The sequence below is a fragment of the Leptinotarsa decemlineata genome, unplaced genomic scaffold (genome assembly GCF_025532065.1).
Source record: "Leptinotarsa decemlineata unplaced genomic scaffold, Ldec_3_MD MMD2_tig00000008_RagTag_RagTag, whole genome shotgun sequence".
Lineage (NCBI taxonomy): Eukaryota > Metazoa > Arthropoda > Insecta > Coleoptera > Chrysomelidae > Leptinotarsa > Leptinotarsa decemlineata.
Genome location: NW_027412537.1, coordinates 2,246,810 through 2,264,819, shown reverse-complemented (window position 1 = coordinate 2,264,819; position 18,010 = coordinate 2,246,810). Strand labels below are relative to the sequence as shown.

Genomic DNA, 18,010 nt, shown 5'->3' with positions numbered 1-18,010 from the left:
TGAACTTAAAAAAGATAATTATAATGTAAACCCAGATACTATAGAGCATAATCTAGTGCCAACAATTAGCGGAAACAATTCAATACAAAATGAGCAAATCTCACGAATTGTAACTCGATCTGGCAGAATTTCGAGACCGCCCAGTAAATACGAAATTTATGATACATCTAGAAATGAATAATAATCAATGGCTAAAAAAAATGTACAATACACATTGTATATTACCTTTAAAACATATCGTAACTAGGCAATAGACAATGCTCAATAGTATTATTATTTTCAAAAAAAAAAAAAAAAAAGGATGAAAGTATGTATTTACACACACAACTTGGGCAACTTTTTATAAATGTAATGTATATAAATGTAATATGTTACTGAAACTGATTAGATGTAAATAATATTGAGACTCTGCAACTGCATTGAATTTTAGAGATATAAAATGTACATATCATTTTCTTATTGAATAGTCGAAACATCCTGTTATGAAAGATTTCACATAAGGATATCAATCATATCTCAACAAGGGGGATGTGATGTGTTTTGTGACACAAGTTATCTATATCAATATTGTTAGATTGGCTACAGTGACTGTCGGAACCTACCTGTCATATTGTAAGTCTACAGAGATGAATAAAGGCAGTTGCTCATGGACATGCGACTAGATAGTATCACGAGTTTCATTCAAAATATAACATTTATGTTTCTTATTTGAGACGATGCATTATTTACTTTAATGTACTGCTTTCCATTTTGAAAGAAGTTTGAAAGCCATTTTAGTGGTAAACCTCTTATCCCATAACGAGATAGTTTTTCTTTCAAGATATCATGATTGACACAATCAAATGCCCTGCTGAGATCGCAAAAGATCCCAACAGGACACTCGCCGGTATCAATACATTTTATGATTCTATTATAAAATGAATGAACTGCAGTCATGGTTGACCTATTATTCACAAAACTATGCTGATTTTCTGATAGGATTTTCTCTTGTTTGAGAAAATTAAGCAATCTATCTAGGTATGCATATTCAAATATTTTGGAGAATCCATAAGGGACCGTTATGGGTCTGTAGCTCTCTGGTAAAAATGAATTTTTCTTTTTAAAGATGGGATTTACTTTACCGATTTTCAATCTTTCTGGAAAGATTCCTGTATGAAATGAAAGGTTAACCAGAAATATAAGAGGTTCAACCAAAATTGTCAATGCAGTTCTAATAACAAAGAGTGGCACTTCATCATGTCCAGAAGGGAATTTGTTTTTCAATTTGCAACTGAGTAGAAGGAATATTTCATTATCAGTATAGGGATATAAACACATAGAATTGTGATGATTACCTAATTTCTTCATCAGATGGTCACAATTTACTTGAGGGGGCATAACAATTTTTGATATAGTTTCGGAAGTGACGTGTTCAAAGTATTCGCTGAATATTTCAGCAATAGATTCATCATCTTCTATCAAGTCATTATCTATTTTGAGGTTTATTTTTTTTTTTTTTTTTTTATTCAAAGAAAAATATTGCATCGACCACGCAGGGTCATTAGCAATCAACATTACAATTTCAATTTACATATAGTGATTGTTTTAACGCTACGTAACAATAATTCCATTTTCATATTTTGTCTATTAGATGAGTTTCAGTCAGAAATGCTATTAAGTCAGAAATATCCGAACGGTTTTCTAATAGGGTTTTCAGGTTGGGCTCCAATTTATATTTTCTACGGATGTCATCATATGCGGGACACTCTACTAGTATGTGCCTAACGCTTACTGGCACCGTACAGTTTACGCACATTTTTTCTGGTTCTTTTTTGAAAATATGGTCGTGAGTATATCTAGTATGCCCTATTCTTAATCTTGATATAATTACTTGATGGCTTCTTTTCGCCGGAAGATTCCTCCACGGTTCCACAGAATTTTTTATTTCTTTGAGTTTCGATAATTTACGTTGCCACTCATTTTGCCATTGTTCTTTCATTTGAGCTTTGATAAAGGATTTCACATCTCCAATCCACAAGCGATGCTCGACTGGTTTGACCCACTCATTTACTGCTTCTCTAGCCACTCTATCTGCATTTTCGTTCCCTGAGATACCCACATGTGATGGCACCCATACTATGACGACTTCTTTGTTTGATATTGTAAGTTGGTGTAGAATTTCTTTAATATCTAGTATGGTTGGGTTTTTACTGTATATTTGTTGAATGCCTTTGATGGCACTTAGTGAGTCGGTGATGATGAGAGATTTTTCTGTTTCTAGAGTGGATATATGTTTGACAGTTTGAAGTATAGCGAGAGTTTCGCCACTGAAAATGCTGGAATTTTTTGGCAGGAAAAATTTCTGGGATTCGTTTCGATGAACGAAGGCCGCTCCAACTTTGTCTTTTGTCTTAGATGCGTCGGTATAGAATTTATTATGATCAGGAAAGCGGGAGAGAAGAATCTGGAATGTCTGGGAGATAATATTGGCAGGAGTGTTGGTTTTTTGAAAACTCTGCAGAGATAAGTCGAGGTTTGGCTTAGATATTAACCAAGGAGGACTGATTGAGAGGTGTGTTTGACAAATTTTTGAAAAGTTGATTTTATGGGTTATTGGGAGGTTATTTAGGCGTTCATAGAATGGAATAGCTATTTTGTTTCGACTCGAAAAAAGGGTTTTGTATCTATTCGAAAATACATATTTCTCTGTAGGATGTTGTTTGTGCGAGGCAATAGTTGCTGCAAACGAAAGGCTAAGGTATTGACGTCTCAACTGCAATGGGGGTTCTCCTACCTCACAGTAAATACTTGGGATTGGGGAGGTGCGATGTGCTCCTAGTACGGTACGGAGCGCTGAATTGTGGATTGAATCAAGTAGTTTTAACAATCTCTTACTTGCCGAATCATATGCTACAGAGCCGTAATCTATCCTCGATCTCACAAGAGCCCTGTATAGTAGGAGTAAAAGCTTATTGTCGGAACCCCAATGATGGTTTGAAAGTACTTTCAGGAGGTTAAGACCATTTTGGGACTTTGTTATGAGTTCTTTGATGTGATGTTCCCAGGTGAGCCTATCATCAATATTCATTCCTAAATACCTTATTTTTTCCACTGTCTCTATGCTATTTCCCAGCAATTGTAATGTAGGTTTCGTTGTTTTTTTCTTTGCAAAAACTATACATTTAGTTTTATCTGTATTTATTTGAAATCCAGTGATAAATAACCAGTTTTCTATTTCGTTTATGGTCTTCTGTAAGCTAGATTGAATGGTTGTTACATCGTTTCCTTTCAAATAAATTACTAGATCATCAGCAAAGAGACTCACTTTTATAGGTTGGCTTATGTGTGTTGTCACCTCGTTTATGGCCAGAAGGAATAATGTTACGCTAATTACTGATCCTTGTGGGACTCCGTTTTCTTGTATTTTCAGTTGTGATAATTCTCCTTTGTTTCTCACTCTGAAACATCTATCCGCCAAGAAATTTTTAATAAAGCTAAGTAGATGTCCATTCACTCCTTTCGATATAAGCTGTCGAATTATATAGTGTTTCCATACCATGTCATAAGCTCTTTTGATGTCGAAAAATACTGCAATACACTTCTGTTTGTTTGCCATACCTTCATGTACGTAGCTCTCTAGGCCTACAAGGTTATCTAATGTCGATCTGCCCTGACGAAATCCGCTTTGATAGCATGATAGGTGTCCGTTACTTTCCAGATGCCATAACAGTCTCTTGTTTATGATTTTTTTCAATAAGTTTGCACATTGTGCATGTTAGAGATATCGGTCTATATGATTTTGCTAAGGTTTTTGTTTTCCCTGGTTTAGGAATTGGTATTACTATAGCCTCTTTCCATTTTGCTGGAAAACATCTTTTAGTCCATATTCTGTTAAATATTGCCAGAAGGGTTTGCTTTGCTGTAGAAGGAAGCTTACAGAGAAATATGAAAGGTATGTCATCAGGTCCAGGGCTGGAATTCTTGGTGTTGTTCAGAGCGTCCTCAAGTTCTTCCATTTTTATTTCTTTGTCGAGGGGATCTTTTTGCGTTTCACTTGATTCATTGAAGTGAAACGAAGATTCCTCTTCTTTTTTTCTGCTTAGAAATGTTTCAGTGAAATGAGTATTGCTTGAGTTATTCTTGTAAGTTTCTGCCATAATCTCTGTAATTTCTACTGGATCTAAAATGTATCTGCCTTCATATTCGAGTGCATTTATTCCGTAGTTATAGTTTGTTCCCTTGATGCGATTAATTTTATTCCATATACTGGCAATTGGAGTTTGGCTATTTATAGACGAAACGTATTTAGTCCAGGACTCTCTTTTACTTTTCTTTGTTACCCATCTAGACTTTGCCCTCAGTTCTTTAAATTTAATCCAGTTTTCTGTAGATTTGTGTCTTTTGAATCTACTCAGAGCATTTTAGTTGTTTTTATAGCGATATCACATTCCTGGTTCCACCATGGTACTGCTATCTTGTTTCTCAATGTTTTCGTTTTCCCAATTGACTTATATGCTGCCTCTGTGATGATGCTAGTGAAAGTTTTTACAGACTCGTCGATATTTTCTGATATTTGAAAATTTTTTATTTTCTCTTCAATGGTGGCTGAAAAAAGGTCCCAGTTCGCGGTTTTCAAACGCCATTTAGGAGTTACTATCTGAGCTTCATGGTTTCCGTCTATGTCAGTTATTTTAATGGGAAAATGATCACTTCCATAGGAAAAGGATAGGACTTCAAAAGCGTATTGTGATATCAATTGAGGATCACAAATACTAAGATCCAATACGCTTGAATTTCCTGAGGGGTTCAATCTCGTTATTTCACCATTATTGAGAATTATTAAGTTTTCATCTTCTATGACTTTCTTCAATATGCGGCCTTTGGTGTTTGTTGAAGTGCACCCCCATAGAATGTTGTGAGCATTGAAGTCTCCGATGATAATTCTAGGTTTTGGAATTTGTTGTAAAAGTTCTACTAAATTTGTGTTTTCAATTTCTTTGCTTGGCGGTAGGTAGATATTACAGATGTTGAGATCTTTTCTTCCCCGTATTTTTACTGCTATAGCTTCAATATCCGATGTAAGAGGGATTTGTTCTACATTCAGTGACTTTTTTGTATATATTGCAACTCCTCCGCTTGCTCTTTCCCCGTGTTCACGATTTTTGGTGTACACATTGTAATTATTAATTGAGTATGAGTTTTCATTCTTTAAATGAGTTTCTTGAAGGCACAGTATTGATGGGTTGTGTTCTGCTAATAAGATTTTTAGCATTTCTAATTGAGTGTAGAGCCCGTTTAGATTCCATTGCAGAATAGAGAACATTTGTGCGCTTATTAAAAAGGATTATTTGGATTAGTTTCCTAGAGATGATTCCTCGCTTTCCGTGTCAGACGCGGCTGATTTTGGTGTTTCTTCTGCTAGTTGTTTCAGAAGTTTTTTTTGTAATTTTGAACATCTAGTTTTGATTCCACGTTCGGTGAAAAATGGATAAACTTTAGATAGCATAATTATTAGACCGTGTATGTCTTCTGTGTATTCTTTGGCGACACTCAGTGGGTCGCTATTTCCATAAACATTTTCTAGGAAGTCTTTCAACTGGTTGTAATTCAATACAAATTTATCTGTGCCGTTTTCAATAAGTCCTTTGGATGGTAGCAGTTGTTCTTCAATTGATGATGCTAAGTGTTCCCTTGAAGCGCTGAGTCTATGTTTTTTTAACGTTTTATTTTCAGGTGTACGGAAACTATCAAATGAAATTTCTTCATTTTGTTTGAGATCGACTGGTGGGCTCAGTGTTTCTGAAATATTTCTTTTGTGAGATATTGTTTCTGGTAGAGGTTTTGTGGTTTTCTTAGATGTTTTACTTGGTTGAGGCACTTCTGGAGGGTTAGGTTGATAAGGTTGCGACGTACTTGTTTCGGTTTCTGGTTCAGTTTGTGGGGCTTCAGATGAGGATGTGGTTTGGGGGCCATGCTCACTTGAAGTTTGTAGTTCCGGGCATTGGGAGGCAATATGGCCGTCTCGTTTGCAGTTATAGCAAGTTATATTATCTTTTGATAAAAATATACGGTAGGATGTATCATCATTTTCTATTATCAGGGTTTCAGGTATTGTGACATCTTCAGGTGGGGAAATGTATACCTGTCGCCGAAAACTAAATACATGGGAATATTGGGGGTCAGACATATTAATTCTTAGGAAGGTTATGGGAGAAACTAATTTAAGTCCTGCTTGTGTGAGTTTTTGTTCTAGAGCATTGTGGGGAATACTAGGACAAACATTTGAGATGATAATTCGTTCTGACGGGGTTATAAGTCTTCTAGCTCTGAGAATTTCTTCTTGTACTATTATGTATCCATTGGTGTTTGAGAAATCATCAACTATAGAGGTATTTGCCAGGTAAATACATATTCGGTTGTTTGATATTTTCGAGGCAAATAAGATATTTTTTGGACTAATCCGTTGCCCAAGGGCGAGAATATATTCCTGAATTTTAGCGCCTTCCGTTGCGGTGAAAATAATTGCCTGCTCTCGTTTTGGAAATTTATTTATTTGTTGTAGGGTCACTGCTGATGAGTAGGAGGGTCTTGGTAGTGTGTTCTCTGAGTTAGATTGTTGTTGGAGGTTCCTGTAGTCAGAAACCTCCTCTCTAAAATTGCATCATGTTATCGTTGGTTCGACACGAACTTCATCGAGTTCTTAGTCCGGCCCTGTCGCCTATGAGAAGCGAGCAAGCGGTTTTCGATCCCGGTTCGTATTTGACGGTGAGGTGGATATAGGTTATGTTGCGAGTTAGGTGATGTTTCAATTCCACAGAATAAGAATTTCGACTTACAGTATTGGAATTATCAGCTGAATGGTTTCAGTATACTTTCACTCACTATTTTTATCAAGATAATTTGGTTTTTCGTTCAAATCTGAGACTGATAGCGATAGATATTTATATCAAGCCAGTCAGGTCAAGACTCATGATTTTGAGGTTTATGTTTCGTACATTCTTTGTTTTATTTGAGAGTTCGGATACAATATTCCATGCAGTCTTTGCTGGATTGTCCGATTTATCAATTTTCTGTTGATAGCTTCAAACAAGCAACTGGACTTGACCGCTGCCCACTGACCATAAAGGACAATTTGTTATCACCAATGAAGCTTCGGAAATTTGCAAAGAAATTCATACATTTTGTGTTACCAAAAAAAATCCGTAAAAATTTTAAATTTTGGTGTGAATTGGAGTTATCCAGATACTGAACAGGTTGGTATGAATCGTTCCTCAGGAATCCTTATACTTGTGAACTTCATTCAGATATATTTTTCTCTTAAAAGAAGTATAATTTCAAAAATAACTTGAAATTTACATGGTCTGATAATACACTTACGGAAAAAGCTTACTGAACTGCAATAGACCAAGCCAGCGACCTGTCAAAACGAAGGCAATATGGCGGCGTAGGGCAAACATTGTATTTTATCATATGCGACCATAGTAGTTATTTTTTCTTTTTCTGATTTCCTGTGCGTATTTCCGTTGTGTTTTTAAATTTTAATTAATAATTAGTGCTTTAACTAAAGGGAAATACCCATTACGTGCATTGTGGTTGACTGTGGATCTCGTAACAACAGGGATAAAGTCGGGTTTACTCTGTTCTTACTGTTTGAAAACACAAGTTCTCAACTAATAAAAATGAGTTATCCAGAAAGCGAAGAGCCCTATGGTTAGCTGCAATCAAGCGAGATGATCTTACCGATTCGAAGATCAAGTATCAGAAAGTCTGCAGCATAACAGGCGAGTCTCTGGATACTTCAGGTCTCCACTGAAAGCTATTTTGCGTTTCGTGAAAACTACTTGATAATATACATATTATTTTCAAGCTAACCTGCTTCTTTAGAGGATGGGTTCCTTCGCAGAACACGGGACATTCAACACAAAATGTTCGAAAGACTTGTAAAGATGTTGAAAGAAAAGCGAGGTTCGATAAAAGAAAATTATCTCAAGTGAGTGGTGTTGTTTCAGGTGAAATACTTATGTATTAACATGATTTTGAAATGTATTTTGTTGACAGAATGAACCCGTCTTATATGGATATTGACTTTAATAATGATGAACCTAGAGATGGACAAGAAACAGGTATTTTAACACGGACTGATTTAACGATGGAAGAAATGGCTCTAAAATTTGAACTGACTGAAAAGACTTACATAAATTGTATTTTGAGTGTTGTAATATTGAAACTCTTATTATAATATATTCTTAATAAATGTAATAATTAAAAGTCGATATTCATGGAACACAGCACATTTATTAAATAAAAACATAGACAATAAACATATCTCAAGAAAATTCAAAACAGAGATTTTCATACCAAGTTCAACAATTCAAAATATTTTCAATAGATGAAAATCCATAGTAATTTTAAACTCACAATCCATTTCATGTACCTACTGGTACAATTGGGAACGTCTGTGTCATGGATGGCATTGGCCACACAGCTTCTATATCTGTGCATAACATGTACATACGCTTCCATCTTTTGCTATGATGCACCAAACATCTAAAGGTTTCTCATTTGCTTTCTGTGAATGCTTGACCTGAAAATAAGTTATTAAAATTAGTATCTACTGTAAGAATCACTCTTGATCAACAAAGAAGACAATAAACATAACAAGTCACGGGTATAGCTGATTGTGGATGCACACAGTTTCACTTGTATCGCTTCTTAGATGAATTAACTATAGGTACCATTAGGAAATCAGAAAGTTAGCATACTGCTAGCTTAGAAAAACTCATCTGTCCAACTAAAATGTATAAATTGTTCTCAATCTATGTTCCCACCTTCACAACGAAGCCAGATTCGAAATATTTATACAATTCCAAACCTTTATATGCCTTCATCTGCACATGCGAATAAAAACTGTGGGTAAAAACCAAATACGAAGCAATATCCACACATGTAACTGGAGGAACACCATCAATTGAATAATCCAGATTAGAAACATTCAATGAGAAAGGGTCTAAACCATTATATATCTGTAACACAATGATAAAAATGTAAACCATATGATGGTGTATTTTTTCGAACATACGTTTAGCAACGTTTCTGCTGTTCAGCAATAGTGATTTCAAGTATTCACTTTCCATTTTGATTGAATTTAAACACCACAAACGCTCAAAAAGTGTGAAAAAATACTCCACAATAGTGAACGACACCAAAACCAATGATACTCTTATGACAATAATTAGATTGTTTGCCCTACGCCGCCATATTGGGTCACGTGGTTTGGATTGCTCTATGAATACGGAAGAGATGACAGGACAAAGAGTGAACGACTTTTTCTGCAGTATAGCTGAAAATACTATTGGGGTTTTTTTCTATCTGCAGAATTAGTCCCACTAGAAATACACGTCTGTTTCTGACTTACAGGGGTGTCAAGTTTTCTTTGGAACGCCCTGTATATCCCGTTTATCTTTCCAATTTCCAACGTGAACCCATTACGAAAAAACGATTTATTTTCTCCTTGTTTCCATTTTAAGATAGTAACGACTTTTGGATTTGTTTTGCGTTTCTTGTTTAACAAGTACAATAGGTATTTTTCTCCACAAACATTTCGGCTCATTTCGTTCTATTGTGAAGATTATCAATATACAATGAATGTCCTAAATTCAGTGTATCAGATCCACAGGATTCATCACTTGTTATAAATTTCTGCGCCAATCCATCAGCTTCACTTAATATGTATAGTTTTATACCATACTTATGGCGTTTATTTTTAATAAACTGCATGTCCTCGCCATAGAACCATTGATTCATCACGGGAGAGCTCTTTTCCTGGACAATAAATGAATTTCATCTTCCTATTAAAATTATCCATATTTCCTAATCGATCGTTGAAGTTATAGTCATATAGAGCAGTTATAAACGCATAGCAATGATCATGAATCCAAAACCAGTCAAACCGTATCCCCTCATTGAATTCATAAAACCAAATTTTCAATTAAACCAGTGGTGTCGTTTTTAACGGCAACACCCGTATAAATTTCGGAAATGCTCATACAATTAATTGAAACCGATACTCACTTCAAGCCGCGATTCAGTATGAATAATGAAACGTTTTATTTATGAAGCCGAAAGTTTCATGGATAACCTTCAGAATGAAATCCATAATAATCAGTTGATTAATAGTTTTTTATACCGGCACAGATATGTAGATGATGCAGATAGGCAAAGGCAGTTGGTCAAGTTTGTTGAATATGTCAATTACATCATCCATTAATTAAATTCACCACAGAAATGGCAGTAAATAATTCAATGAATTTTCTAGTTCTGAAAATTATTAATGAATATGATTTTGTGATTTTCCACAAACCATCTTATAAGGACATTATCATAGATAAGTAGCAGCAATCAATAGTACAGCATTCTACTGTGCCCCAGTTTTCTCAGAGCCCCTTAAGATTCTTGAGAAATGACCCCTCAAGCACCCTAACGACCCTGAGAGTACTTTGACCTGGCAGACCAGAGCATCCAGAGGGACACAAAGTGTTCCCAGTGGGCTCCAATGACTAATGGACCTTTTGACCCGGCAGACCAGAGCATCCAGAGGGACACAAAGTAATATGTCCAGTGGGGTCCAATGACTAATGGACCTTTGACCTGGCATCCAAAGGAACACAAAGTAATATGTCCAGTGGGGTCCAATGACCAATGAACCATTAGTCCATATCATATCACTTTGTATCCCTCTGGAGGCTAGGTCAAAGGTCCATTAGTCATTGGACCCCACTGGACTTACCACTTTGTATCCCTCTGGAGGCCAGGTCAAAGGTCCATTAGTCATTGGACCCCACTTGTCATATTAATTCATGTCCAATGACTAATGGTCGACTAGTTATTGGACCCCACAGGACATATTACTTTGTGTTCCTCTGGATGCTCTGGTCTGCCAGTGCAAAGGGTCCATTAGTCATTGGACCCCCAATCAACCTACGCTTCACAGCATCCTATTGATTGCTGCCTGAGTAAATTTTTTTTCATTAAGGTCCAATAAAGAATATTAATATAAATACCCCCATATTGTTTATATATGACTACCATCATAACAATTTATGACTAAGCAAGCAGGATATTGAAGTAATTTCAGATATCAGTCATAATGTATATTTATATTTGCACACAAGACGTTCATTCTTGTCAACATTCATTAAGTGTAACAAATATTCTAAAATAAAATATTAAAAAATCCATCCCTCCCAAGTACCTACACACTAGGTTCTGGTAAATGACTGCCGGAAAACAACTACTGTCCCGGCTAATACCACGCTGGATATTTTTACAATACAATACAACACATTTATTTCCAAAAAGACCTGTAAAGTACAAGTGTTGGATAATATAAAAAAAGATACATACATACACAAAACAATCGTTATAAAAATTCTAACAATCAAATAATCCCTTAATGGAATAAAATGCATGGTAGGTAAGGCGACTTTTTAACATAAACTTGAAGTTGTCATAACTATTATAATTTTTTAGATCGGTTGGTTGCTTGTTGAATAGTTGAGCACGTAGTACTACAGGACTATGTGAAACCAGCGTTAATCTGTGACTGGGGATTTCCAAATACTTTTGATGGAATTGATAGGGTATTGAATCGTAACTTGAAATAGAAAATCTGATAGATTCTCTCTGGCATGTAAAATATATAAACACGGCATATTCAAAAAGTTAGCATTTATAAATAAATGGTGACAAGAATATTGTTTAGTCGTAATCGAAGAAGATTGTGGACCCTAACAATCGAAACGTCGTGAAGTAACTTGGCTTGGAATCTTTTAGTATTGTTTAAGTTAAAACGACATTGTTCTTATTATACTTTTTGTATCATGAAAACTTCCTTACATCTAGTGCTGTTTCCTCAACACAGATTTACGTAGTTAAGGCATGATTGTTCGTAAGAGTAGTAATATAATTAGAGTAGCCCAAATGAAACCTGCGTACGGAGTTTCCATACGACAAAACAGCACACCAACATCAGTTTACGTAGAATATAATCTATTTGATTCAACAAGTTAAGTTGTGAGTCTAAGTAAACTCCTAAGTACTTAGGGACGCCTTTTGTGCGATTGAGTTTTCGTGAACGTGTACCAAAAGGTTGCTATTCAAGTCTTTCAATGAGAATACCATTATTTTTGTCTTTTTATCATTCAGTATTATTTTATTACTGTTGCAATAATGTTTCATGGAGTTGACGATCTCATTTAATCTTAAACTGAGCTCTGGGGGATTTATTGGAAGTGGATGATATCGAGTCACCAGCAAATAATACTAGATAATCTCTGGCAAATAGAGGAAAAATATTGATGAGTTATAAATAATAGTGGAGCCAGGAGACTGCCTTGTGGGACACCATTCAGAGAGAGTTTTTCAATGTGATTTGTAGATTTTTGAATTGATACGTGAATAATTCTGTTTTATGATGTCTGTGGATTAAGAAGGAACTGAACCAAAACAATGAAATGCCCCTGATACCAACACATTTTATGAAATGAAATACTTTATTCAAATAGGGTACATCATCCTAATAATATATAACAATTATATAACAGTTACATACTTATAAACACAATAATAAAAAAATCTACTAATATTTGTTAATAAGTACTACCTACAATAATTAAAAATCCAAAAAAAAAACACAATAATTTGGTATCACCTTAATGGTCTCTAAAATGGTTTAATAAATTACTTTTAAACAGAATGAGACTGGTATTAATGAGATAACCATTCTAGAGATATAGGGGTACTCCTGTCACATCTCAAAATAATCCATATTGCGCGATTCTGAAGATTCTGTAGTGTTCTCATTTTATTTAAATCAGTTGTGTATAGAAGAGTGAGACAATATTCGAAATGTGGTTGTATAATGTTCTCAAGTATACATTGTTATTCGTGATTGCATAGTTAAGTGTTGAGACACTCTTGCAAAGAAATATAATTTTTTCAATTTTTGTTCTGTATTTGATTAAAATGGTTACACAATGATAAATGCTTGTCCAACATAAATCCTAGATATTTAAATTTACTAATAAGCTCCATTTTGTCATTTTCTATTTTTATTTCAATTCAATTTAAATCTAATTATCTGAACTTAAACAGTGTAGTTGACATTTAGCTTCAATTTATTAGTTTTTTGATATGTAGCAATATCATTGAATGCTTTATTAATTTTTTGACTAGCTTTATCTATATATTTATCACAAATCGATACTGGAGTATCATCAGCAAAATAATGTTCATAATTACATTCATAACATTTGCTAGTATCATTTATGTAGATTAAAAATAGCAATGGCCCTAGAATACTTCCCTGCGGTACCCCATGATCTACGCTTATTGCTGTTGAAAGAAACTCATTAATTTTGGTTGCCTGCTTCCGTTGTATAAGGTAATCACTGATCCAATCAAGTACTCTTCCTTTCATGCCATATTTTTTTCAATTAATATTTCATGATTAACAGTTTCAAACGCAAGTTTCAGATCTACAATCAATTAAGGACTTACTGTTATTAATAATTCATGTAAAAGAAGGAACAAAACAATCGTGTTTATCTACTGTTTATCACTGTTCATCTAGTTTCTTCAATAGCAGATGTATATCAATCACATCAAAAGCACAACGCAAATCAGGATATGCAAGCCGTGGCTTCTATGTTATCTAAGTTTGAGAGAATTTTTTTTATAAAGAGATAATAGTCCCTGTCGAAAACAAAATTGTTTATCATCAAAGAAGTTGATAGAATCCAAGGATAGTAATCGTTTATAGAATGCTCTTTCAAATATCTTTGATAAGACGGATAAAAGAGCAATAGGTCTATAATTGTTTGAGTTATGGACGTCATCTTTTTTATGCACTGGCAGAATAATGTCCTTTTTGAAAATATCAGAAAAGGTACCTTCTGAGAAAGACAAGTTCACCAAGAAGGTGATTGGTTACACACCCCTGCGTGGGACATGCTCATTTTTCTTCTGAATGAGGTTTATGGGGCTGTATGTGTTTTTTAATATGTTATTTGTGAAAACTAATGATTAATCAGTTATATAGAAATCAGACTCAGACGCCTGCTGGCATTCTACGGAATATGCAGATGATGTGTTAGTAGGTAAAAACAAAATGAAATGAAATTACATTTGCTACATTTGGTCAAAAACGTGATGAAACTCTATTCGATTTTTCGGTGAAAATTACTAAAACATTGCTCATCATACAGACCTGGTTTTATCTGGTCGTCTTACATTCACACTCACTTATTTGTGATGTACTGCCGGAACAATAGTCTACCTCGCTACAAAACAACAGGCCTGATTATTGTCTACTTCAATCACATTTAAAGTTGCCTTGAAAAGTTTTAAAATTCACGAAATTTTGAAACACCCAAAAACCTTCTTGAACAATGCTATTTAAATGTGCAGACTGCAATACAACCACATCTGTCTATTGCGGACTTAATACTAACACATTTATTTATTTACGGCAATGCCTATTTTTTACAAAATCCCAATGAGAGAGATATACAAAGTGTAATGGCCAGATGCCGCCGCTTGGCATCTATCGCACTGAATGTCTTAACATCCTTCAACCACTGAAGTCACTCCTCAACTTCAGATGTAGTGTTCACAGTGTTGACTATAGCTGCTAAATCTCCTTCTCCACTTGATGCTCTCAACCGCTCTCTGATGAGTTCAGCAATAGCTTTTTGAGTCTTATGTTCCAGCTTCTCCAACTTTTTGGCTACGTCCCTTTTTAGATCCCAATTTGGTTTTCTAGGTGCTAATGAGGTAACATCAAGCTGATCAATAACAATTTCAGATTTTGCGGATTCTAGTTGATCTTTTACCTGGAACAGAATTGAGATACTGGAGTAGTAATCTATTCAAACTATTCACAGATATGAAAAATGAGATATAAAATTCCTTTGTTTTTTTATCACTTTTATTGGTAACTAATGTTACTGTAGTTTCATCCTACAAGGAAATTTTCCAACAATTACAATAATAGGACGAAACTGCAGTAACATTAGTTACATATTAAAGTGGTAAAAAACATAGAAAGCTTTATTTCTCAAATATCATGATGATCTGGTTACATCCATCAATTTATTCACAATTCATTTCATCACACCGATACATGTTTCAAAGAGTACCATAACTGAAGGAAAAATTTGAAGAACAATAAATATAGCCTCGAAAAATAAAGATAGCCTAGATGGAAGAGGAACGTTTTGGAAACTGTTCCATGGAAAGACAAGCAATACAATACAGTTGCAAGAAAATATTGTTGAAAATGGTGATTAGCAGTGATATATCATTGGAAACTGTAATTGAAAAAGCAAATAATGGAATGTGAGAGCATGAATTCTGCATATATGATTTAGCAACAGATTTGTCTGATTTAATTCTGAGAGAAAGACTGAGGAGCATTGTCTTGATGAGTGGAAAAATGACTGCATATTGTTGAGGATTGTTAAATTCAAGATTTTGGTGATAGAAATGAATGAGCACGAAATTTTCGTTGCATGTTGAGTGAAATAGTAAAAATACTATGATAGTTTTTACATCGAATCACATAGACAACTTTATAGTCAATACTAAGTACGATTTTCATTTGTGATTACAAGGGTGATAACATGAAGAGTAATATTTCTCATCATCGTGAAGTAGAATTAGAAGTTTCAGAGATGCCTATGTGAAGTATGTGAAGAGAACTATTTCACACCATTGAGGTGATTTGAATTTGTACACAATTATTTATAAATTTTTCAACTCTACTCATATGTACAAATTCAAATTATTCAAACATTTTAACTGATTTAATTTTCATTGACATATAAGTGATCCAAATAATACTGATATAGACTGGTTGAACACCAAAACTTATATAAAAAACTGTATGGAATCCAGATCCAACTGTATGCATCCAGGCTTCTAGAAGAGGTATCGACAATACAAGGCAGGTGGATATGCATACTAAGATTAGAATTCATATTCACATTATGCGAAACAGCAGTAAATATCATGTAATGATCTATGCAGATGACTTAGTCATTCTGAATCAGGCCAAATATAGTAAGGGAAGGCACATGATTGAGTGACCGACTTTTGCGGCCGACTTAACTGATTTATCAGACGCCTATACAGAATGGAAACACTAAGTAAGAAAGGTTCAACATAAATCAATCCAAATCAACTACATTAACATTCACTAAGAGATCCAAGACAGAAGGACCATGCACTCTGCCACTCAGAGGTTGAGAGATACAACTTTCAGGAGCTAGACATTATATAATGGATTTGGGTTCCTTTTCTTACAACATACCTCTGATGTAACATCTCCAGGTTTAGTGGGATCCAAAACAAATTCTTGCAATGTTTCATGTGTCGGTTTGTAACTCCTGAAATGAGGTTTTGGTAAAGATAAACCATCTGCATTTGAGTTTTCAGAATTACTTTCAGATCTCATTTCCCGTTTTCTTTTAAGAGCTATCAATTTTTCTTTTCGTTTCAAGGCTTCATCTTCAGCATTTCCAATATTTGATTGTGCCGTTGACATCTTGAGTTTTTCTACCGTTTTATAACAATAAAAGTATTCCAAGCACTAACTAGACCCGACACATAAACATAAATAAATATAAATAGGTTATGTATGTCTTGCAGTGCTGCTAACGATGCGAATAAAAAATCAGTACTGTCAACGATGTAAACGCAAAATGAATCCAGACCTCAGAGCAATAAAATACCAAACCACTGAAAAAAGAAATTAGCTAATTTCGTTGACTTTTGCCAATTTGTTTCGATGGAACATTGCGTTGTCGATATCGAAGGAACGAGACAGGTCCAGAGAACAAAATAGTTTAACTGAGAATATATTGACTCTTCCTGTGCCACAGACAGACAGTATTCAATTTGTGACGCAGACTTAAATATTATCCTTGTTTTGTGGCCAGAATTTCCAATCTGCCTCAATAAATGAAAATATGGAAGGTAGAGGAAAGGAGCCATTTAATAGACCTTTCCATAATACGTAGAACAGAGTTGGAAAATATGAACTGAGTTGGTCTGAGAGATAAAATAAACAGGTATATTTCATGCGCCACTTGTGTGCAGCTTTAAAAGATGCGCAAACGTTAGTGCGCATCGAGAAAGGGCACGAGAGGGCACATCGAAGCATTTTGTTCCTTGGAGTATATTTTTTATTACTCTGAATTTTGTTCTGTGATGTTGTCCATCCTGGTTTGGAACAGTGTTGTCAACTGTAGCAGAATTCCGTTACCATAGCGGAATTTACACGACGGTAGTGGCGTAGCGGATTTGAACATAAAGTAGTTGAATTTTCTACAAATAACCAATATGGAAAAAAATATTGAAGAAAAAGAGGCAGTAGACAACACCCGAAGCTGACAGCTGACAATTGAATGCACAGTCAATACAGAGTTGGCAACCGTAGCGGAATTCCGCTACCGTAGCGGTCGAGACGACAGCTTTAAAAAATTAACTGCTGTAAATTTAGAATATCAAGTACCATCTACTGAGTTCCGCGGTTGAAAGTTAGCATGATCCTGATTCCTGACATTAGTGACAGTTCAGTTTTGTGGTACACAAACTACAAACTGTAAGTTGTGTGGTATTTAATTATGAATAGGGCGCATGCGCGAACTGATTGCGTCAGATATACAAGCGTAGCGGAATATGAACTAATGTGAAGCAGTGTGGCGGAATTTTGGTTCATGTGTAGCGACTTTATAGTTCATCCAGTTGGCAACATTGAGTCAATACGTCTTAATAGCTGAGGCCATTACACGATGAAAAAAGCGTTTTGAATATTTTTAATTTATATTTCAATATTTTGAAAGAAAATGTGTCGGATATTATACATTATATGGAACAAATTACAGTGGAAATGAAAGATGAAGATAGTTTATTCGATTATAGCTCAAGCGAAGAGCTACCGCAGGATTTATTTTTACTCATATAAAACAAA

At 34.9% G+C, this 18,010-nt stretch overlaps 1 protein-coding gene and 1 long non-coding RNA gene across 3 annotated transcripts; one reads left to right on the top strand and one right to left on the bottom strand.

Moving 5' to 3' along the window:
* Nucleotides 1-1,344: 1,344 nt before the first annotated feature.
* Nucleotides 1,345-8,265, top strand: LOC141480656 (uncharacterized). The gene is made up of 3 exons (XR_012464471.1): nucleotides 1,345-1,479; nucleotides 6,960-7,969; nucleotides 8,038-8,265. It is a non-coding gene; the product is annotated as an uncharacterized lncRNA (long non-coding RNA).
* Nucleotides 8,255-16,669, bottom strand: LOC111512648 (coiled-coil domain-containing protein 12). 2 transcript variants are annotated; one of them, XR_002723102.2, is made up of 3 exons: nucleotides 16,349-16,669; nucleotides 14,246-14,870; nucleotides 8,255-8,563 (listed from the first exon to the last, which is right to left on the bottom strand). XR_002723102.2 is itself a non-coding variant. In XM_023168797.2 (2 exons), exons 1-2 carry the CDS (start codon nucleotides 16,580-16,582, stop codon nucleotides 14,622-14,624), a joined length of 483 nt encoding a protein of 160 aa, XP_023024565.2. In that variant the 5' UTR covers nucleotides 16,583-16,669; the 3' UTR covers nucleotides 9,535-14,621. The 2 variants fall into 2 exon arrangements, 1 of the variants encoding a protein (XP_023024565.2); XM_023168797.2 differs by lacking the exon at nucleotides 8,255-8,563 and having other exon boundaries at nucleotides 9,535-14,870.
* Between the last annotated feature and the right edge of the window lie 1,341 nt (nucleotides 16,670-18,010).

Coding starts and splice junctions, on each gene's coding strand:
- LOC111512648 (XM_023168797.2), bottom strand. CDS start 16,582: ATGTCAACGGCACAATCAAATATTGGAAATGCTGAAGATGAAGCCTTG. Junction 14,871..16,348: donor CTGGAGATGTTACATCAGAG/GTATGTTGTAAG, acceptor ATTCTGTTCCAG/GTAAAAGATCAACTAGAATC.